The sequence below is a fragment of the Panthera pardus genome, unplaced genomic scaffold (assembly GCF_024362965.1).
Source record: "Panthera pardus isolate Hobbes unplaced genomic scaffold, ASM2436296v1 HiC_scaffold_21, whole genome shotgun sequence".
Classification (NCBI taxonomy): domain Eukaryota; kingdom Metazoa; phylum Chordata; class Mammalia; order Carnivora; family Felidae; genus Panthera; species Panthera pardus.
The window spans coordinates 61177033-61200697 of NW_026526777.1; the positions used below are offsets into that span (position 1 = coordinate 61177033).

General features: G+C 37.7%; 1 protein-coding gene across 1 annotated transcript in view; it reads left to right on the forward strand.

Moving 5' to 3' along the window:
• Positions 1-16117, forward strand: part of FMN2 (formin 2) — a 376950-nt gene extending 360833 nt beyond the window's left edge. Inside the window, exons 17-18 of the mRNA XM_019423300.2 lie at positions 12491-12572; positions 14599-16117. Of these exons, the coding sequence (XP_019278845.2) occupies positions 12491-12572; positions 14599-14625 (109 nt within the window). The 3' untranslated portion in view covers positions 14626-16117. The remainder of the gene's footprint in view (positions 1-12490; positions 12573-14598) is intronic.
• Positions 16118-23665: the final 7548 nt, after the last annotated feature.

Here is a 23665-nt window from a genome sequence, read left to right on the forward strand (position 1 = left end):
TTATTCCAGCTGTGCCCTTACTGGCACCATGATTTACACAACTGATTTAACTTCTTAATACTTTCAGTATTAGCAAGGCCATACCCTTCACCTTTTCTGCTCTAGAATAAATTTCCTAGTTGGACTATTTAAAACTCAGTTTTCTCCAACCTAAGGTAGACTCTCTAAGGAATGGAGATTCTGAGATAAATCCTGGGAAACATGAAGGAGATGAGAAGTCAAGAATGCTTTTATCTAACTTTAAAAAAAATATTTACTTTGAGAAAGAGAGAAAGCACAGGTGAAGGAGGGGCAAGGAGAGAGGGAGAGAGAGAATCCCAAGCAGGCTCTGCGCTGTCAGCGCAGAGCCCAATGCGGGGCTTGAACTCACAAACCGTGAGATCATGACCTGTCCCAAAATCAGGAGTTGGCCACCCAACCAAATGAGCCACCCAGGTACCCCTCAACTTTTAATTTGCCTTTATAATTGTTCCCTGGGGTGCCACCTTCTACTTTCTCCCATCTCTGAACACTGGTTTTGCATTCTTCACTGTGAACTTATGACTTGTCCACATACCTTACTGAAGTCATCCAACAAGTATTTATTAAGTGACTACTATTATGCCAGGCACTGGAGTTGTAAATAAAACCAAATCCTGGCCTTCTGAAGCTAAATTAATACACAACAGGACTGGTACAGGCTCAGATGAAAAATAAAGTAGGGCAAAGCAAAAAGCGAGTTGTAGGAGGTGGTTGTCTGACTATAAGCAGGGACTTGAGAGGGAAGTGAGGGAAATCTGGAGACAGAACATTCCAGACAAGAGGAACGGCAAGTACAGAGCCTCAGGAATGAACATGTTTAGGGAGGAGGCTGAAGTTGCTGAAACAGAGTAAGCAAGGAGAGATAGGTGAAAGGTGGGTGCAGAGAGAGAGTGCCTCACAGACAGAGTACAGAAGGGGCTTCAAGAAGGAGAGCTTACAAGAGGAACCATGTAAAATGCTACTGGTATTCACTTGAGGGAGGTGAGAACAAAGAAGTGGCCTTGGAATTGGAATTGAAAGGAAATGATAGCATCCACAAGAGCTGTCTCTTGCTAGTAGCCGGGGACAGACGTCTGAAGAGATGGGAGCAGAAAGAGTAGAAATGGGGTCCACAGGAGTTTGTGCATAGAAAGAATCAAAGAGGAAAGAAGATCCAGCTGGAGAGGAAGGTGAATTATGGGTTTTTTTTTGTTTTGTTTTATGATGATGGGATAAACAGCATATTTCTAGCCAGATAGGAATAATCCAGGAGAGGAGATGTCATGACCCTTATTCTCCTTTATTATGTATGTTTCCTTGATCCCATTCCTGCCTTGTATCTCCCACATCTTTCCTTTAATTAAGCTGAGCTTCCTCTTGCATAATCCTAAAGCATCATGATATAAATAGCTTTGTTGTATTCTTTTATGAGTTTTACAGGGAGGAAATGTGAAAAACTCTCTATAAACTAATTTCCATGTCTAATAGCCCTTGAATTCCTCCCTGCAACTCCCCAAAAAAGTCTTTAAAAAATAGGATCCAAGTTATTCCTACGTGTCATCTTTTGCTAGAGAAGTGTCAAAACAAAAGCCATAGTGTACGTACCAACAGCTTAAGTTTATCTCTCACTAGCTATAATCAAAAATGTTTCTGAACCACATGCAAAAAAAAAATCACTGACATTAAGAAAATAGCATGTGGAAACAGTAAAATGATATTCACGTGAAAAATGTCAAATGTAGTAAACAACATTTTCTCCTGTAATAAAAGATTAATTTTGCTGTCACATGTGATTTTGTAATAGTTTTGGCCATCATGTATGACAGAATTTTGTTTTATTTGCTATCGTAAATTTGTAGAACAAGGGATTGTCATTTGACCATTTCATTGAGGAGATTAAAAATCTTCAATATATACAAAAAGATGGTCATTCTTATGGGACTTAGATAAAGGGCACATCAGCTGAACTACTTCTGTAAATTCCATGTGAGTCTACCTCTAATACAGAATTAAAATAGCCTCTACTTCATGATCCATAGGTCATGAGATTTTTTTCCCTAGGTCAGAGATTTTAAATTAGTGATGAAAAATATGTGATTAGGAGTTTAAAAATCCTGTATTTTAAAAAGTTCTAAATAGTGACTTCCACATTTCTCACGTTTTTTTTCTGATACCATGTTAAATTCCTTGTGGCATAACATGAAAAAAGGATACTCTTGGTTTGACAGAATTTAGTTTGAGTCACTTCATTTACACAGTTGGAATGTGAATCTTGCTGTTGATGCCATGAGGTAACTGTAGTCTCCTTCAGCAGCACAGAACGTTAGCGTTTCCGATGCTTACCCAAGACTCTAGCCACCTATTGCTATTCAGTTCCAGACCACTTCAATGTGCTATAATTAAGAAAATAGGCTGGCTGTCCTGAATTTTACAGACTTGTATCTCTGTATCAGATGAGATCACCAATGAGCACCAGGACGTTCTTGAAGTGTGTGTTGACTTCCCTGTCTTTGGAAATGCCTTCGCTGGGTTACAGTTTAAAATTTAATCTCCAATTATTTTGAGGATTTGTATTTTAAAAAAAACATTGGAAAAGTTTCTCTTGCTTCTGTATTTTTAGATTTGTACTGATTACAATTCACATATCTTATTCAGAGAACCACATAAAAAATTCTCCAAAAAATTAGGATCAAGAAAATGTGGTGGTAGTTTTGCTTTATCCAGACAATCTTACATGCTTTCCTTTTTCAGAGATGAACGCTTATAGCCCATTGTGTTTCCGTTAATACTTTTCCTTGAATAAAGTTCAAAACTTGTCCATTTGTAGTGCTTCTCCCCAGTATCTAGTAAAACACATGTGTCCATTTTTGTAAATAGTTTCTCTTCTCAAAAATCACTTTAAACTGCCACATTTTATATGTTCAGAGTTTTAAAAGATTCAGTCTGAAGGATCAAATACTTCTAAATAAATAAAAATTAAATAATACAAATTAACATAGTGAATGGAAATATATATAAATATGTGATAAATATATAAATGGAAATAAATAGAAAGAGAAAGGTATAAATGGTTGTATATTTCATCTTCCGCATGTGTCTGTGTAGTGAAAGACAATGTAGTTCAGTGGCTACAACTAGAACTCTGGAGGTGGATTTTTGTGTTTGTCTGGATTTGAACCACAGATCTGCCACAACTTGGTGTATGACCCCGAGCAAATAATTTGACCACTTTAAGTTTCAGTTTCCTCATTGTAGAAGTTGAGTAACCATAGTATCTACCCATGGGATTATATTACAAGATTTAGAGGAGATAATATCTCCTTAGCCCATTGCCTGGCATATAATAAGTCCTTAGTAAGTGTTAGATGCTACAGTGATGAGCCAGGTGCTGTGCTGGGCATGGGATAATGGAGTGGAAAGACGTTCTGTTCTCTGCCTTCAAGGAGCTTATATCATAGTGTCTTTTAAGATGCTCATTCTGTGGAAGCTCTCTAAAGGGAAAAAGATATTGAACTTGGGAAATAAAATGAGGATCATCTATCCCAATTCACTTCCCATTATAGGAATACCATTTTTACAGTACTAATAAGTAGACATTAAGCTCATGATTTTGTACCCTTTCTAGGGAGAATGATATGGAAAGAGTACAGACTCTGAAGTTGACCAGATCACTCATTCCATTATTATATGACCTCAAGAACCTCTCTGAATCCCACGCTCCTCCTTTCTAGAATAGCATGATGACATTTCTCATGCTTGGTTGCCAGATGGTTGGATGAGGTGGTCACATGCAGCACTCACTGTGTCTGAAACATTACTGGCTTACTGTTCACTTTCCTCAAATAAAAAAACATCTCCATTATTTTTTGGCATCTGTGATTGCTAGGACAGTTTTCTCCATTCTCAGATTAACCTGTCTCATATAAATTTTGCCAGTTAATTGTGCTCGATCCTCTTCAATGGGATGCTTTTTAAAGCAAGAACGTAACCAGATGTAGTGACACCCTGTTATGTTTTTTTAGTTTTTTTTAGTGTGTGTGACCATCATAAACTCTTCTAAGTGTCCTCTCACCTATCATTTCACTTTCCAGTCTGCAGACATCCCATTAGAGATTCTTCAAATGCTTTGTTGAAAAGAAGATGTATTGCATCTATGTCATTTATCTTTTCCACTAACCTAGGAGCTAATAAGAGTTAGTGAGAGTAGTTTGACATGATTTCATGTTAAATCCTACAGACTTCTAATGATTCATATAGTGTATATAAACTTAGTTTTTCTATAAGATAGAAGAAAGTGAATATGATACGCTAAATTCTTTCATAAATTTTATGTATACTCACAACTAAATTGTTATTTATGGATGGAATTATAGTAGTAAATCAGTAAACTCAAAGATCAAGTCAGATAGAACCCTGCATAGTTTGCTCAGTATGTGAATTGGACGTCCAGACTCGTTGCTTAAGAGTTCACTGGAAGAAGAAGGCAAAAAAAGATATTTAAATCAAAGTCCCAGTTATTGGTCAAAATTTATCCCCGTGCGTTTTTTAGCTTACTCTTAGTTTCTCTGTTCATCTTCATTTATTCGGTTATTTTTCAAATGTCTAGTGAATACTCACCTGTGTGAGCTTTATTATTATTCCTGGGAATGTAAAAATGAATGTGCATGATCCCCAATCTCAAGGAACTTAGTATTCAACAAGGCAAAAGACAGATACATAAATGTAGCTGTAAGTCTTTAAAATACGCCTTCCTAGAGGGTCCTATATACTTCCTATAGGATGGTATTTTTGAGCTTAACTTGAGGGACCCTTGGAAGGAAAAGAAAGAGAATGGGTAGTCCCATAGAAACTGATCTAGCAAAGATCTCCTACAGGGATGATTAGTGGTTATGCATAGTTGGAGCCCAGGGAACATTGTGGAGACTAAGGAGAAATTAGGTTACTTGTAAATGGCCTTGAATACCTCACTAGGAAACTTAGTATTTTCTTGGCAAGTGAATAAGTGGCTCAGATGTGATTCCCATGTTTGGGGAATTTGTGAAAGATGGATTAGAACAGTGTAAAAGCCATTCTGGAGGGTGTGGCAGTGGTCCAGTGGCATTAAGGAGGAGGCTTGAAAACAATCAGAAATAGTGGAATTTAGGTTGGGACAGATTTAAACATCATTACTAAGGAATCATTGATAACGGAACTTGTTACCATTTACATATGCATGGAGGGTTGGTGAAGAGGGAAAGCAAGAATTCAGTGGATGAATGGTTATGGATGGTTATGTTCTTTTTATTTAATTTTAATCCAATTAATAAAACATTAATTTTTTAATGTTTGTTTACTTGTTGGGGAAGAGGGGTAGAGAGAAAGAAAATCTCAACCAGGCTCCGCACTGTCAGTGCAGAGCCCTTAACAGGGCTCAGACTCATGAACTGTGAGATCATGACCTGAGCTAAAATCAAGAATCGGACGATAAACTGATCTACTATCCAGATAGGTGCCCTGGATGGTTATGTCCTTAACCAAGGCCTGGGTGGGAAGGGAAAGAAGAATGTCCACTGGGATCTGGAGCTCAGGGGAAAGATCGGAATTAGAGGTGTGGATCTGAAAGTCTTCAGCATAGTTGGAATTATCACGTAGGGATTGCCTGTAGACACCACAGGGTCAAGATTAGACCCTGGATGGTGGGGGGTGGGGGGAGGGAGTTTAATAAATAAGCAGTAAAAGAGACTGAGCAAGCGTGTCCAGAAAAACAGTTGGAAACCATTTGAGGTGCAAATGCAATGTTTCTCTGAAAAGCTGGATACTGTCAGTGATGAAATTCAGAAATTCACATGTCCTTGAGAAAACTGAAGTCCTTTTTACTTGAGGGTAACAAGTGACATTTTTGGTTGATTGTTCCCATTGTGTCCCTAGGGGTTTTGTGACGTTTTTGTGTGTGTGTTTTAAATCATTAAGGTCAGAGGGAGAGAAGACAGAGCCAGGAGTAACCTCCCCCCAGACCACCTTTAATTCCACAAGGCGTCTAACACCTACTTCCGTCTTTACCTGGAGAGAGACACCCATAACTTTAAAGCCAGCACTCCTAACCAGCCTTTGTCTAGAATCTCTCACGGCCCCTCTTCTCTGTGTGTTTATATGTGGGTCTTTTTTTCGCTTTTCTCTTAGAAAATTGTGCATTTTGTAGTCAGGCACAATGGTGGTGTGTTTCAGTGAAGTACACTGTGAACTGGTAATAACGATAATTATGTCTACTCTTAGCTGCTTCTTCTCTCTATCAGGATCTCCAGCGTGTGACATGCCAGTGCTGGGCTACGCTTAAATCTGTCACAGGCTGTGGACTCCAGTAAGGAATCTGGCTGCTCACGGCAAGCCTCACTGGGGCCAGCAGGAAGTGAATCTGTCTGCCACAGATACTTATTTAAACCAAATTATTAATGTTTAGTGGCAGAAAAGTGACTCCCTTTCTCCTTCCCCTGAATGATGAGAGCATATCTGTTTTCTTGATAAGATTGTGGCCAGCGTGGCCTTTGCTCTAGAAGGTAGATAAAATGATTCCGCCTGCAGGCTCCAGGGATGTCTGGTTTCTTTTCTCTGTTTCTGTGCCGAGTGTATCTCCCTTATTCATCTCACAGACTGTCTTTAAACTTAATCACACTGAACTTTTTGTATATGTTTGCCTCACAATAAATGAGTCTGGGGCTGGGAGGAGTGGGGGAAGTGCAGATAAAAATACATCTTTATTAGGAGAGAAATAAGAAACCACTCTCTTTGTTTAGAAAAACCCTTAGGTTAAATGTGCCCAGTTATAATAAGGGAAAAATTTGAGAAAGTTTCCATCTGTTCTGAAAAATACCAAAATAAAAATAATTGGAATGCAAATTAGTTTCAGCAAATTCTGTGTGATAAAAAATATTTTTCATATTTTCATTCTCCGGGGCTCAAATTGTCTGTGCTTCATAATTTCTGAATCCATAACTGCTTAAAACCAAATGAAGTTGTTACAACTTAGGATATTTGCATATAAGAAATTTTAAAAAACCTATAGATGTATTAAAGTCTATTATTTTTTAGGTTACATTTACAGCTTTATTTTTTAGACAATAAATGTAATATAAAAGTTTTTTAAAGTAAATTTAAATTTAAGCTTTAATACTTGAAAGTGTTTTGTTTTTCTCCGGTCACTTTGCCCTGGACTGCAAAAACAGCCTCATCTGAGAGATAATCTCACAGTCCTATTCCTCACAAAATGATTCCCTCCCTACCCTGAGGTAGGCCTACAAAATCTGTCCTTACCAATTAGTGGTGTCACCCATCTTTACCTTGATAAGCTTGAATTTCAGGTTTTATATTCATTCCAAATTACTTTCCATCTTTGAGGACGACCTGCTGAGCAAGCATGTTGGGTGGTACAATATGACGAGGCGTGCAGTGTCTTAGAATCTCAGAGTCTTAGACCTTTAGAGCCCTAAAGCCCTGCCTATCTGTAAGTCCGACTTCTGGCCTTGCCAGCCTTCCAGACACAGCTGGGAGCCCTGAAGTATGTGGGAGGTGGGGAGAAGGCCTGTGGCGGCGACAATCACTGCCTCCAGGTCCGGGAACTCCCTTCGTTTAGCTAGCATTGAACTCAGTGTTCTAATTTGAAGCCCATTTAAAGTAGCTTGGTGATCTGGTTTTCCCGTCTGGAGAAGATGGAAATTATTGAAGAAGATAGAGTCTCTACTCGAGGCAGGCGTGCTGGTGCCAGTGAGAAGTGCTCACAACCTGCTATCTTAGAAAGAGAAAGCTTAACGTGGACACAAAGTAAATACAGCAAAGTACAAGTGTTATGTCCATGCAGGGGTGAGTTGCCACATGGGTATATATTTTAGGAGGCCTTGAGGGTGGCCCTGTATCAGCACATTACAACAGTGATGAAGGCAGTGACGAACATGGGCCGTCAAGTAAAAGTTAAATTGTGCCTCCGTTTATTGAAGAGAAAAGTTTGATTTTTTTCAGAAAGGCTTTATTCAAAATTGGTTATACAAAGTTGGCCCTTGAAGGGGGCAAGTCTCCATCTTTTGGGAATCGCATATTGATTCGTGTCACTCTTTCTGATTGTTGCCTGAACGAAACTTTGCTTAGAACAAAAATTATTTTGTTCAAATTGGTCACCTACTCTATTTGCCAAACCTGATTCCGTATATGTCATTTGGTTATTTCCTATAATTAAATTCTCCCTCTAAAAAAATGTCTCATGTTAGGATTACTTTTGACCTTTCATTTAAGGGATAAATATGTACTTTCAATATTTATTCAGCCTAGTTTTGTTTCTTAAGTTCTGCAGACAATAAAGGCTATTAACAGCGAAATATTAGCACAAACGTCAAATTCTACAGCCATTATATACCACTCAGTATCCTTCTCTTCGGTCTAAAAGGCAGTGCTACATTTCCTGTTTTCCAGTGTCTGCTTTCTGTGTTGTTTTTCCAAGATCACTAGAGGTGATGAGTGGAAGAGTTTTCATTATCATATGATTTGTTTTTGCTCATATTTTCTTTCTGTAATCTAGATTGCAGATTAGAAGTTGCAACTGTTAAATGAGCCTATCAAAGATGTCATCTGAAATTTTTTACTTCCCTTTTTAGTTCTCTAATAGGGTGAAATCTTGATTAACAAATGCCCCGGCAGTCCCCTTTGTGTGGCTGCAACCAGATTCAAAAGAACATGTCTTCATGAATCATGCAAGGTCTGTACTCCATCCCAGTCCTCACCCTAATCAGAGTTTAAACTCAAGTGCAGGCAACGTTTGAAAGCTACGGACTATCTTCTTTAGCCTACCCATGGCTTCCTCTCTCTCCTTTCTCTGTTTATAAATGAAGGATCGAGAATCGTCCCTGTTTTCACTCCCCACCTCCTTTCCAAACAGGAACGTAGTGGTCGTCTTTATTTATTGTTTGAAATGTTATCACCAGCATGCTTTTTCACTTAAAGCCTGCGATGTCTAGTTGTGAGATAAACATCTTTTTCCTTCTCAATTTAAGAAATTTTCGGCATGATTGAATGAGGGGTGAGGCAGGAGGGAGAGAGGGTGGAACATGCACAAGTAGTTACTCAATAGGCCTAACTTGGATGAGCCAGCCGACGAGCCCGCCCCACTCGCCCAGATGGAGAGCAAACGGGAGACGCTCATAAGGACAGCTGCCTCAGCCCTCTCTCTCCTTCCCGGCTTCTCCCTTGTTATGCTTCTTATTTCTGCCAACTCTGGCAGTGTATCTCACCTCCAGGGACACATTCTTTTTTCCTGCCTAAAGTGTGGAAAAAATGTCTTGTTGTCAGAGTTTTGTTGAAATAAAATTGGCATTTGGAAGAAGCCACATTTGCTGGGAAGCTTAGGAGGGGTGCAACTCCACGAAGTGCTGAAACGAGCGAGTTCTCGGGGTACGGGCTGGGACCCAGTGTGCGCTGGGAAGAGAGAGGGGTGAGGAAGCACAGTGGCTAGGGGTTCAGGGCGGCTGCCCAGTCCGGGTTCCAGGGGAATACCTTGGTGCCAGGGTGCAGTTTCTCAGTGTTGCCCACTGGCCGTGTTCATCACATTCTGGGGTGCTGCTTAGATTCCCACCCATTACAGGGTTTGCACCAGAGTGAGGCGGGCCGAGAGAACGGCATTTTAACATCTGTTCCATGCTTGTGCCCTTAAATCTGAATAGCAACTACTTAAGGTTCTGGTGCTTAGGGTCTCAGGTCCCCAAATCGTTTATTTGTGCCTATCTAGAGGTGCCTAGGATGCAGTGACTGACTCACCCGAGCCATGCACGTCAGAAACCGGAACATAAGGCAGAAGGCAGTTCAATCGTTGGCTTCTAAGGGTGTAGGGATCCCATGGCAGCACAGGAGGGAAGTGTGTATGTCCTCTAACCTCACTGTGGTATTCCTTGTCTCACTTGGTCTTTACACACATTCTTCTTTCATCTTCTGTCCCATTTCCCCTTCTGGGAAAGGTAAGAGCAGTTAAGATTTCTCTTTGAATCAAGGCTCAGCTGTCAACCTGTTCCAGAAAGATTCCCACAACCCCTGTCCTCCTCCTGGACATGGCTGAACCTCTACAATCCTAGGTGGTAGTGCTTAATGCACACACGTAATTTACTTACGCGGGTAGCTCTCCAATTAGACAGGGAATGTAATGGTCCTTATAAAACTGAGCCAAGCCTAGTGCGTGGCCTGGAGTTACTGCTCCATAAATGGTTGTCAAATGAAGGAGTGAGCTAAATCTTGTGAGGGTTCCTTGACGCACGTTGTAATTTTCGTCATCTCTGCTGTAAGGAATGGCTGAATTTGTTTTTGTGTAAAATTAAATATGTTTGTATTAGATTTGTCTTCCCGTGATCCTTCGAAAAATGTGTTGTAAAAGCAAAATAGGGACACTGGGGTGGTTCAGTCCAACTTCGGCTCAGGTCATGATCTCACAGTTCCTGAGTTTAAGCCCCACATCGGGCTCTGTGCTGACAGCTTAGAGCCTAGAGCGGGCTTCAGATTCTGTGCCTCCCTCTCTTGCTGCCCCTCCCCTGTTCATGCTCTGTCTCTCTATCTCTCTCAAAAATAAAGAACCATTAAAAAAAATTTAAAGCAAAATAAATATGATAGTGATAAAATAAAAATGCTTTGGTGATCTAAATTTTTGTGAAGTACTTTATTTTTTTTAAATAAATGTCACAAAATAGTTTAAAGAGCTCCAAGTAACTTTAAGAGGGGATCCACTGGATTTTGGCTAAGTGCTTACAAAAAAACATTTTTTAATTCCCCGTCCAAATAGTTAAACTTAAATTTACTGGTAGCTATTTCAGAGGAAGATGGGAACTCCTGCAATCCTTTGTTATAAAGAAAATGTTTTTGTCTTCAAATGTTTGGAGGAAGGATTAAAGGCAATTTATGGCTCGGACAAAAAGTAATAAAAAGTAGTTGCAATGGAGCATATTCTAAATTGTCGTCATTTTCTGGAATTACTAATAATATCAACTCAGGCATTTTATGTCCAAAAGGAATTACTTTCATTCGTCACGCTTTAATGTAAACTCTAGTACCAATCTTATAGCTACTATGCTGGATCATTTGCTGCCTTCACTGTTTCAAAACAGGTATTCATTCAGTTATGTGACAGAGGAATTCTGCCATTAGATCTTTTACCACAGGGCTCAAGAAATATATTTGTAATTCATTTCTTTCAGGAAATAAGCTTGAAGATCTGAATTTTAAAAATCTTTTATTAAGATAAGTCACAGCCTTTTAAGTTTTTCCAGAAATGCTCCACTTTTAATCTCCAAGGGTATTATAATAATAAAAAATAAATTAACCTGATAGGCTAGTTTTCCTACTTATGCAACCCCTTTTTATTAGTATAATCCCAGTTTAAAATTTCTTACTATTTGTTTAATTAAAACAATCACATATACTTCTTATAGCATTTTACAGTTTATAAAGAACATTTTATTTATTTATTTTTTAAAATTTTTTGTTAATGTTTATTTTTGAGACAGAGAGAGACAGAGCACTAACAGGGGAGGGTCAGAGACAGAGGGAGACACAGAATCCGAAACAGGCTCCAGGCTCTGAGCTGTCAGCACAGAGCCCGACGCGGGGCTGGAACCCACGAACAGTGAGATCATGACCTGAGCCAAAGTCGGACGCTTAACCGACTGAGCCAGCCAGGCGCCGCTATAAAGAACATTTTAAATAAAATATTTTTGATCTTTGTAACAACTCTGTAGTAATAATAGTAATACTGTTAAATAGTATTAAGCCTTTTTACTATTTGAGGGAATACAAGAGTTGATGGTATAAGGACATTACCCAGTATCAAATAGCAGATCCAGAACTTAATGGAGAACTTACCTCTGAATAACATCCTTTCTTAACTATACCTCTAGTAAATTTGGTGCTGTTTTCCTTGGAGCGTGTTTTTAAAAATAACTCCTAGAAGTGTCAAAATATTATTATTGTGCACTCTATTTTCTGTTTTCAAATAAATGGTTGGTTCTGTTGCTTGATGAAGTATTCACTGCAAATGACTTTCAGACATGGGTAAGTGTGATGTGGAAATTGAATCTAAAATAATTTTAAATAGGCATATGAATTTTTATATGATATTATTGATTGATTTTAATGCTTCAGATTTATGTAATAGAGCCAGTCTCAGTACCCTTAGCTGAAAATGAGGGATATTTCCTTAATTTATTCTGCAAAAGACTCCTTTAATGTAGGATGAAATGTAGATATAAAAATTGTCATGTGTTTGTATGTCATTCCATTTGACCCCCTTTGATTCCAGGGTGAGAACCCGTGAATGAGTTAGCCTCTAGTTCAATGTTTTTGAATCAAACGTCAGATAATGTTCTTGTGTATGTGATATTTTCTCCAATGATTCAAATCCTTAATGAGTTGCTACTTGCTCACCTACCATAAGGTGAATTCCAGTGATCTATGTAGGACTCTGTTTAAATACATGTGTTTTCTCTCCACCCAGAGTAAAAGAAGCCGAAGAGGTGTGTAGGCAGAAAAAGGGAAAATCACTTTATAAAATAAAACCAAGACATGACTCTGGAATTGTAAGTATTTAACTCTCCCCTTTTTTAACTTGTGATTTTCTTTGGCTTTTAAACATAATTTCCACAACATATGCAAACTCACATAATGACACCTTAATTATTTTCCTCTTAACTATGAATGGGTGATATGCTCTGACTTGAAGAATCTCCTTTTCTGTATGCTTTTGCTCAGGCTCAAAGGCTAAGAGAATCTCAGTATCGACATTCAGAGCTTAAGATTTAAGACAAATCTCCTAAAGGAATGCATCTACCTGCATGTGTGTGTGTTGGTGAGGTTTGGGGAGCAATTTTTCACTTTCTCCATTACACATGTATCACCAGTGCAGGGCCGTATTTGAACCCAGAGTAGCCTGTTATAATTGGAATTAGCACCATTGGGATCTAAAACACGATGGGAAATGCTGAGTAGTAGTAGCATTGTCCTTTGCTCAGACCAGGGGGCTCAGACCTGGCTTGTACTCACAAATGGCTCTACAGAGTTGGCTGTATATCAGCTGTAAACTAACAGCCTGACCTCAACAAGCTTATTTAGCGTTCCTAGTTACCCACTTTCTTTAAAACACCACTTTTACACCCTGGGAGGCAGGGCTTGGTAAAAATGATGAGTTTTCTGGGGTGCCCTGGAGGCTCAGTAGGTTAAGCGTCTGACTTTGGCTCAAGTTATGATCTCACGATTCGTGAGTTCAAGCCCCACATTGGGCTCTCTGCTGTCGGCACAGAGCCCGCTTCAGATCCTCAGTCTCCCTCTCTCTCCCCTCCTCTGCTTACACTCTCAAAAGAAAAAAAAAAGACAAGTTTCTTTTGTGACACACTGTCAGTATTTTTTTTTTAAATGTTTTGAGGTTTTATCACTTGGTCCCACAAGAGTAAGTAAACGATGCTGTTTTAAGTGAAAAGTTGTTTTAGGCCTTAAAATAGGAAAACTTTGAATTGGATTAGACTAACGTAGTGTAAATGGAAAAGATAACGGGGTGCCTGGGTGGCTCAGTCAGTTGAGCATCCCGACTTTGGTTCAAGTCATGATCTCGGGGTTCATGAGTTCAAGCCTTATGTTGGGCTCTGCTGTTAGTGGGGAGCCCACTTGAGATCCTCTGTCCCTCTCTGCCTGTGCCTCCTTCACTCACACACTCTCTCTCTCTCTCTTAAAAATAAATAACATTTAAAAAATGGAAAAGATATCAAAATAACCCAAATTGGAATATGATTAAACCCTACTTAGAAAAAGTTAGGAATTACATCTCCATTTACAATATATTTTCCTGGGGCGCCTGGGTGGCTCAGTCGGTTAAGCGTCCGACTTCAGCTCAGGTCACGATCTCGCGGTCCGTGGGTTCGAGCCCCGCGTCGGGCTCTGGGCTGATGGCCCGGAGCCTGGAGCCTGCTTCCGATTCTGTGTCTCCCTCTCTCTCTCTGACCCTCCCCCGTTCATGCTCTGTCTCTCTCTGTCTCAAAAATAAATAAAGGTTAAAAAAAAATTTTTTTTTAATAAATAAATAAAAAGTAAATAAAATATATTTTCCCTTTAGTTTCTTTATATCAAAATTAATATTATCTGATGATCTAATTATCTAATTACCTTATGGTTTAGGTTATTTTCTGCCTTTTTGATTTGAGTATAACCTTAAAGGTGTACTGAATGAGAAGGGAAAATCATTAATCAACCTAATCATGCTATTGTAAGGATACAAGAGAATGAACACTCAGTTCAGTCTTTATGTATTTGTGCATAGGATGGAGAATGAGAAAGGTGAGCTGGTACTTTTTCACACTGGTGAGAAGCTGAATTTTTAAAGCCTTTTTTTTTTTTTTGGTCTCAAAAATATTTGGTGATTTGGCTGGGGAAAATTCTTGCAGATAAAACAGATTTTGCTTATATATTCTTCCTTTCTGGGCTGGTGGATCTTCAACCTTTTCCTAGAGGATTTAATCCAAATGAAAAGATCTTGTTTGGGCTATTATATACTTCGTACATTTTTGAAAGTTCTTACTTCTAACTGTAACTTTTCTCTGGTGCATTTATTTTCAGAAAGCAAAGATAAGCATGAAGACCTGAGCAATGGAAAGCAAAATGAACATGAGTCACTGCAACCACTTCCACAACATTCAGCTGACCTGAGGGTGGGATGGAAACTATACCATTTTGTTCATTTTTCCTCTTGACCTCTAGCATAATCTTTGTGTTTTCTAGACAGTTCGCCAATTGTTGAATTTTACTGTACATTCATAAAAATGCAAAAGCAGTAGACCAGTGGAGAATTTGACACCTTTTCTTTTTGTAAAGTTTATGGTATAATATTGATAGACCAAAACAGCATGTATAAGAGGCAATATTTGCATTAATGCTGAACATGCTAAATGTTAAACTTACAATTTACTTTTGTGAGAATATTCCTTATCCCAGCAAAACACTTTCCTTTCTACTGACAACCAGTACTCCATTTCACTGCATTTAGATTTATGGCTAAAATGTTATTTCTAGTGAATTGTTTGTATCAGTTTCATGTCTACATATAAATTTTCTATTTTAAAACTTAAGTACCATTTATATATCATAATCAAGGCTTCCCCAACTCTTGGGTTGCTCTCCATAACTATATATTTGTGAAAGAAGATTATCATTTTTTTACTCAAGTAAAAAATATAGCAAAAGGAAAGCCCTTTCCTATAAGTCATTTAATATAGGCAGAAATCAGAGTATTAAGTTTAATGAGGGCTTTTATCAGCCTGTGTTCTTTGAGACCGTACATAAAACTAATCTTCAGCTAAAGTAAATTAAAGTCGTGCCTCTCTATAATGTTACCATTGGCCTTCACAAAGAAAATATGACTCAATATTTTGAAGGAATTTAAATAAATGATGTTCATAAAATTGCCAAACATGACTAATTGTTGGCAAAAAAAAAAGTAAGTTTTCAGGTGGATTGGCATCTGTTAATTCGCGTACCTGCCTGAGTGTTTTTACATGATTAGAATCATCTCTATGTGTTACAGCAGGTGATTAAAAGCTATAAAATGAGTATGTAATGATTTGTTACCTGAAGGAGCCTAGGAAAGGATTTTATTTTATTTCAAGGGGGAAGAAGAGTAAATCTCCCACTCTTTGTGAGAGTATTTTAAAGTCAGCTCAAGATACATTGTGATGGCTTTGTCTAATATTAATAGGTGGTTTTTTTTTCTAATTCTTTTAATGATATTTGTTGGGGCTTATCGATGTTGATAAAGGGGAGAATTTCTTGCTATCAGAAACTAATTATGGAAAGACTTAAAAAAGAAAATGTCCTGAATCACAACTATGTTTGCATTTATGTAAAGTATGGTCTTTTACCTTTTAGTTTATAGTTTAAGTGCAAAGAAACAGTAGTGGATTTGGTTTGTTTTCTAGTCTTCCTGTCTCCTTCAGTCCCTCCAATGTGTATATTACCATTCTTCACTGTAATAATAGGGCATTTAACAAAGATCGCTATGTGCAATACTGTATTTAGTGTTTCTATTTCAATTTTTCTAGGATGTTAATTTATATGAAAATAAAATGAATAATAAAAGAGTTCTGTGCCTATTGTGTGTATATTGCCTAAGGATGCTTCCAAAATATCGTCATCATATTCAACATTGGGAGAAAATAAGTTACACTCTGAAGATTTGTTAAAAGTTCTTATTTCAGGTTTAACAATTGTTAGTAGGTAAGTGTTAAAAAAAATTGAATGCTTCTTATACAATCTTAAGGAAAAAGTATTTTCCACTTATGAATTGAAAGATGTTAATATTTGAGAAATCCTTTTTCCAAAAGTTAAAAGTTAGATGCAGAAATTCACTTGATACAGATTAAGTGGTGAAGGACTATTGGAAGATGATAAGGTCAAGGGGAAAATGATGGTGTAGATGGGATGGATACAGATGAGGAAATGGAAGGAATAAAAACTAAGCACTCTGCTAACAGAGAAGCATGAAAAGAGTTTCCTTTTCTTTATGAGTAAGTTTTGCGTTTAGATTGATAATTTTTCAATTTAAACTCTTTTATCACCTGTACATTGACTTATCTACTTTGTGGCAAGGCTTGGTGCCAATAACTGAATGTCTCAAAGATCAAGGAACAATTTTATGAACATCGTTTGTTTACATTCCTTAATCAAGTTGGGGGGAAATAAAGCAGCAATGACAGTTCACTGCTGTCCAATTTAGAGAGCACAAAAAGCTGGGGTGCCTGGCTCAGTTGGTAGATCATGCGACCCTTGATCTCAGGGTTGTGAGCTCAAGCCCCACATTGGTAGTGGGGTCTACTTTTAGGCTTGTTTGAAATTTAAAAGTTTTCCAAGTGGTTGGTGAGGAGGGGATGATGCTGCACTTCTAATAGAGGTAGCAAGCTGAGAAGAAGAAAAAAAAGCATGGAAAATGGATGCAAAATAGTCTGCCACACCTGCAGAAGAATAAGAAACGGGGTATAAGGCAGGGTAAGTGATAAGGACACACACATAGGATCAGGGGTAGATCATGAAAGTCTTTAATACAAAGAAACAGTATGAAGTACGTTGTGGAGCCAATAAGTTATTTTGAAGTGGTAACATTAACTGTTTTTGGTTTAATAAAGCCCACTCTGGTACCAGTGTGGAGGAGAGAGTGGAAAAGTATAAGCCTGGAGGCCAGAACACCTTTAAAGGAACTATTACAATTCGAAGGGAGAGATAGGACTTAGTATCAAAGGGAGAGTAGGACTTAGAGATGGAAACTTGGAGCTGAAAACAGATCTGTTAGAGAGTTAAAATACATATGAGAATTTAAAGTTTTAGACGTGAAAAACAAGAAAGCAGATTGAATTTAGGCTGACAGTCTGATTCTCGAGTGGGTTATTTGGCAAAGTGTGGCTCTGTATCAACAAAGGTGGTGGGGAAATGCTTTAGTCTAATTTCTTCATAAATATCAGTGCCTCAGAGAAACCTCTGATAAGCCTTTCAAGAAAAGCAACTTTATCTCCAAGTCTTTATCCTTCAATCTATGTAGTTATTAGTACACAGCCTGTCGCTCTCTCGAGTTTAAATCCAGAAGGACAGGGACACCTGGGTAGCTCATTCAGTTAAGCATCCGACTCTTGATTTCAGCTCAGTCATGATCTCACAGTTGTGAGACTGAACCCTACTTCAGGCTCTGTGCTCGGCATGGAGCCTGCCTGGGATTCTCTGTCTCTTTCCCTCTCTCTCTTCCCCCGTCCCCAACTCACATGCTCCCCCTCTCTAGAAATTCTAAAAACTACAAAGTTTTAAGAAAAAATAAGAAATTTAAGCCCTGAAGGACAGAGACTGTTTTCCCTCAGGACTAAATCTATAACATTAAAAGCAATCTGTGACACTCAGTAAAGATGTATTGATTTCAGGAAGAAATAAATGAGAGGAAGAAAAGGAAAAAGTTAAGGGCTGAAAGGGAATGGAGAATCCACAACGTGTGCTAGACACGCAGTTGGGATTTCTGGTAGATGGAAGATATCGAGGAACTCGAGAGATGTAATTCTGAAGATTTTGAGGTAAAAGCCATCTAATTGAAGTGATAGTTGAAATCAGATGGATTGTTGAAATTACCTGGGGAAATCTGGAACAGAGGTTAAAAAAAATCACACAGGGTTGAGACTAGTGTTTAAAAGAGAAACAATAGGTCACAGAAGGAACCTCGAGAAGATTAATCAGGGAATTAAAAATGGAGAACCAGGAAGAAGTAGTTGTGCAGAAGGCAAAGTAAACAGCATCTCAAAAAGAAGCCCTCTCTCCACTGACACCATGCTTTTGCCCTTCAAACATGCTACTATTGTAAATAACAAATAAAATATATATATAATGAATTGACTTGTTCAATATTCTGTTTAAGCTATTTTAGGGAAGCAGTGTAGAAAAGAGATTTAAAACATGAGCTCTGGAGTTCTATTATGGGTATGACTAAGTAAGCTTCTAAGAGACAATCCTCCCCAGATAGTAACTGTAAACTCCGAACAAAATATAAAAGCAGCCACTTGGAGGCCCTGGATAATGAACAAAGGAGGCAGGTTCTGGGGGCACAGTGGGGGTGGAACTTACAAGAATGGCCCAGGGCCTGAGGGCAGGAATGGTACTGCATCCAGCAGCTAAAAACTCCTAAACCAGCAGTCTTTTTGGCTAGATGATATCATCTTTAAAGTCCCCAGGAGGAGGAGAAACCCTGTCAACCAGAATTCTATATCCCGTGAGAATATACTTCAAGACTGAAAGTGTATATACTTCAAGACTGAAAGATACTTGCATTTATAAGAAAGCTATTCATATGTGTTACTAGTAGACCTATACTACAAGAACACTAAAGAAAGTTCAAGTTGAAGAGAAATGATACCCAAAGAAAATGTGTATCTTGAAGAAGTAACAGCAAACACTGGAAATGGTAAATACCTAGGAAAATATAAAAGACCAGTTCTTGGGACATCTGGGTGGCCCAGTCAGTTGAGTGTCCAACTTTGGTTGATTCTGTTTCTCTCTCAAAAATAAAACATTAAAAAAATTTAAAAAACTACTTCTTTTGCTTTTAACTTATTTTAAGCACGGATGGTTTATTTTATTATTTTTTAATAGAGAGCATGTGCACGTGAGTGAAGGAGGAACAGACAGAGGGAGAAAAATAATCTTAAGCAGGCTACACACTCAGTGCTGAGCCCAACACAGGGCTTGATCCCAAAGACACCAAGATCATGACCTGAGCCAAAATCAAGAGTCAGACGCTCAACTGACTGAGCCACCCAGGTGCTCCAACACTGACAGTTTAAAGCAAAAAAAATTAACACTTCTTTGAAGAGTTCATAATGCATGTAAATGTAATGCATAAGGCAATTTCAAAGGATGGCACAGGAAGAGAGAATAAATTGCAAGATTTCTATATTTTACATGAAGTAGTACAATATTAATTCCAAATAGACTGAAAAGTTAAGGATGTATACCCTCAAAATTCATAGTACAACCTTTAGTGCAGCCACTAAAAAGTAAGGGAACAAGTATATCTAAGGAGTCAATAGACACATTAAAATGGAACTCAAAATCTATTTGAATACTTGAAGACATGAAAGTTTGGAGACAACAGAATTAAAAAGGATAGAGGATAACCAGCGAGATGACAGCCTTAAACACAACCTTATCAATTACCTTACATGTTAATGGCCTGAACACTGTAAAAGGCAGAGATTATCACACTGTACTTTTTTTGAGAGGCAAGATTATGCTGCCTACAAAATACGAATTAGAAAGATACAAATAGATATAATCATAAATATAGGTAGGTATTGATACCAGCGTTAGAATAAATGAAGTAAATATTGACAGACTTAAGGAAGAAACAAACAATTCCATAATAGTGGTTGGAGGTTTTCACACTCCTTTCCTACTAACTGATAAAACTAGAGAACCAATCAGTAAGGGAAGGGGAGAGTGGGCTGTAAAGAGGGAAGGAAGAAGAAAGGGAAGTTAGGGAGTGCAGGTTGAGTGAGAGAGGAATCTTTACAGGGTAATGGGAGCTAATCATGCCCCGTTTATGGAGGGAAACCAAATCAGGCTTACCACCAGAGATGTGGGACTAGAATGGAGGTTACCCACCAGTGAGAGTCAATCAAAAATAACTCCAGTGGATACTACACAATATGGCAAATAAAGCAGCCCGTGTGTCATAGCGGGAGAAAGTCCTGCAGAGCAAACAGGGCCAGCGAACTTGTTGGTCCATGCCTATTCCTGCAATGTCTCCAGTATCACTGCTCCCCAGGAACCAAGTGCTCCCCAATAAAAATTTAATTCTAACTGGGGATTGATGGAAATGACAGAAAATGACTAGATATAGAGAGCTAAGGGGAGAAAAAGCATGAATACCTCATCAAGATAAGTATGCAAAACACACTTCCCAAAGCACTAGAGGAAAATGTCAGAAAGACATTTGTCAGAAAGAAAGAATGTCAGAAAGAAAGAATAAATCAACGCAATAAAAATGAATTAAAAAATGCAAACAATAGAGCAAAACGTACATGACTTAATAAATAACCTTAAAATTTTAAAATATATAATCATCAAAATAAAAGCATACATACAAACATAATTCTAGATGGACACAAAGTAAGAGATCATTAGCGATTTGGAAGACAGTGCCAAGGAATTCACTGAACTCATATCACACAGAGATAAAACATTTTTAAATATGTGAGAGAAGTTAGATACAAGATACACTGAGAAGCCAATCTGAGAGACATCCTATAAGGAAGAAACCAGATAATGGCGAGAGGAATGGCTGAGGATATGGAGAACTAAAGAAAGACACAAATTCTCTGCTTGAAAATGCATAACAAATTCTAGGCAGGATAAATACTGATAAAGTTACACCTAGAAAAGTCAAAGTGAATCTCCAGCTACATAAAGACAAAATTTCAAGACTCCCAGAGAGAAAGTATACAATGGAATGATAATTATACTGAAAGCAGATTTGTCTTCAGCAGCAATATATATTGACAAAGGTAAATAGTTCCTTTGATTTGTGTAATGAAAACAATGAATCAAGACCATTATACCCAGATTAAGTATCATATTCACATGGAAGAGGAGATAGATATTTTCAGACACATGAACACTAAGACTTTACTACTCAAAAACCTGGCTGAAAGATCTGCTGAAGGGTATACTTCAGCAAGGAAAAAAAGATGAAGACGAAATGAAGAGTCAGGATATAAGAAATCACAGAAATTAGTGAAATAAACTCTAGATTGTAAACAGTAATAACTATAATGAGTGTGTTTATAAAGGGGACTAGAATTTTGAGTAATAAGATGAATAAGAGAAATTAAGGAAATAATCCAAGCATGTGAAGGGTCTTGCCTAGTCTATTCATTCATTTAATTCAGAAAATGTTTATAAAGTGGACAATACATGCCAGAAACTGTTGTTGGTTTTGGGAGTAAAGGACCAACAGTAAAATGTCCTATGCTCATGGAACTTACATTCTAGTAGGGGAAACCAAAAAATCACGAAAAATAATGTCAGGTGCTATGATAATTTAAGTAGGGTGATCAATAATTTGTTCTTAGAACCAGAATACCTTTGAAGGTGCAAGCAGTACTCTTATGCCAGGGAAACCTCTATAAACTAACACCATTCCATACAAACTCTGGCCATTCTGTGTGTATGTGTTATCTAAGCTTTAAGTGCTATGATGAAAAAGAAAAGCATAAGATAGTGACATTGGATATGTTTAGACATTGTTACAAAAATAGGAAATTAACTATAAGTGAAAATTTTAGGATTTTCTATAAAATAATAGAAATAACTGAAAGCAAAGAGGGAATTACAACTATTCAACAAAAGGTCAGAAAAGCAAGAAAAGGCAAAGCAAAACAGAATATGGTAAGAGACTGATTGGATGCTAGGCGGGAGGACTAGGGAAGAAAAGGAATTATCAGGACCAGGGTGCTCTGGAATCCTGTGCACCCTTCCATGTGTTACACCCATCAGTCACGATCATTTTCACTTCTCAGCCAATCAATGAACTCAGACCTTGCGAGGCTGTATTTTTAAATTTTTGTTTCCCATGAAATGCATCTTCAATTATGTAATCAAAAGCAATAGAAAGAGGTTTAAGTTTTAAAATGGTGTGATAAAGGGAATATTTACCCTTTCTCTTCTCAGAAATCATCACAAAGTAATAAGGAGCAAAAGCACAAACTTCATCTTTGATTAAAATTAGAGGTATTGCAAACCCAAACCACAAATTATATGGAAGATCTTCCAAATGTGTGGGTATGGAAAGAGGCAGAGAAAGGATGCTCACAGAGGCAGATTACAGAAAAGGCCAGGAAAGATTTCTCTAAGATGAGGTCACATCTTTAGGTGCTATCTCAGAATCCTGTGTTTGCTATAATGTGCTTTGGCCCACCAATTGGTATTAGAAGCTTCCTGTATGTGGTTTATTATTTTTTTTTTAAGCAGGGAGGAAGCCTAAATGAACAATGGGACAGACAAGTCAGATTTGCAGGAAGATGTCTATCAATACAATAAGGGTGAGAAAATTACTATGAATTGAAGTAATAAGTTTAAGACTAAGTCATGGTCTCTACATTACTTTGTAATGAAATATTTGCTAGCTTGAAACAGCCCAGTCTGCTCCCCAACACGCCTCCCACCAATAGCTGGTGAGCCTCACCTACCCCTCCTAAAAATTATTTTTAAAAAAGAGAATACTATAGAACACATTTATGAATAGTACTTCAAAAATGCCAAGGAAATATTAGCCAACATAAGGACAATGAAGAAGTTGGGATGCCAGGAAGATCATGTTTATAGCTTTACATGGTATATATGTGTATTTTAAAATAATATTTTCATGTGATGAAAAATTATGTGAGTTCCTCCCACTGCTAAAAAAATCATTTATGCAATTCAACATAATTCTTTATGAAAAAAGTCAGAATGATGTAAGTATGTCCTTAAAAGCTCAAATACCTCAAGGCAAAGTCAGCTTTGACCATAATTTAAGCATTAGAAATGTTCTCATTAAGAATCAGCAGCAAGACCAGATGTGTACTTTCATCATTTATCACTCTTCTGGTGAAAAAAAAATTTTTTAATTAAAGGATAAAATTGAAAGAGAGGAGGTAACATAATTTTTATTTGCTGTTTATTAGCTTATTTACTCAGAAACAAAATAATCAGCCAAAAATTTGTTAGAAACAATAACAGAATGTGGTAAATTGACTAAGTAAAATTTAATATACAGAAATCAAGAACTTTCACATGTATTGGAGATATAACTGGGAAAATTTCTCACTTAAAATAGCAAACAAAAAAGGTGAATAGCATGGAATGAATTTAACAAATAATGTATCAGATCTATATGAAAACAACTTGAGAGACAACATGAAATAGAAAGGCATATAATCAGCAATGTCAGTATTCCCTAAATGAATCTTTAAATTTAATGCAATCCAAGCAAAAATGTCAACATAATATTTGGGGGTTGGTGATAAGGACTGAAGAAGTTGACTTTAAAATTCATGGGGTGCCTGGGTGACTCGGTTAAACGTCCAACTTCCACTCAGGTCATAATCTTCCGGTTCGTGGGTTC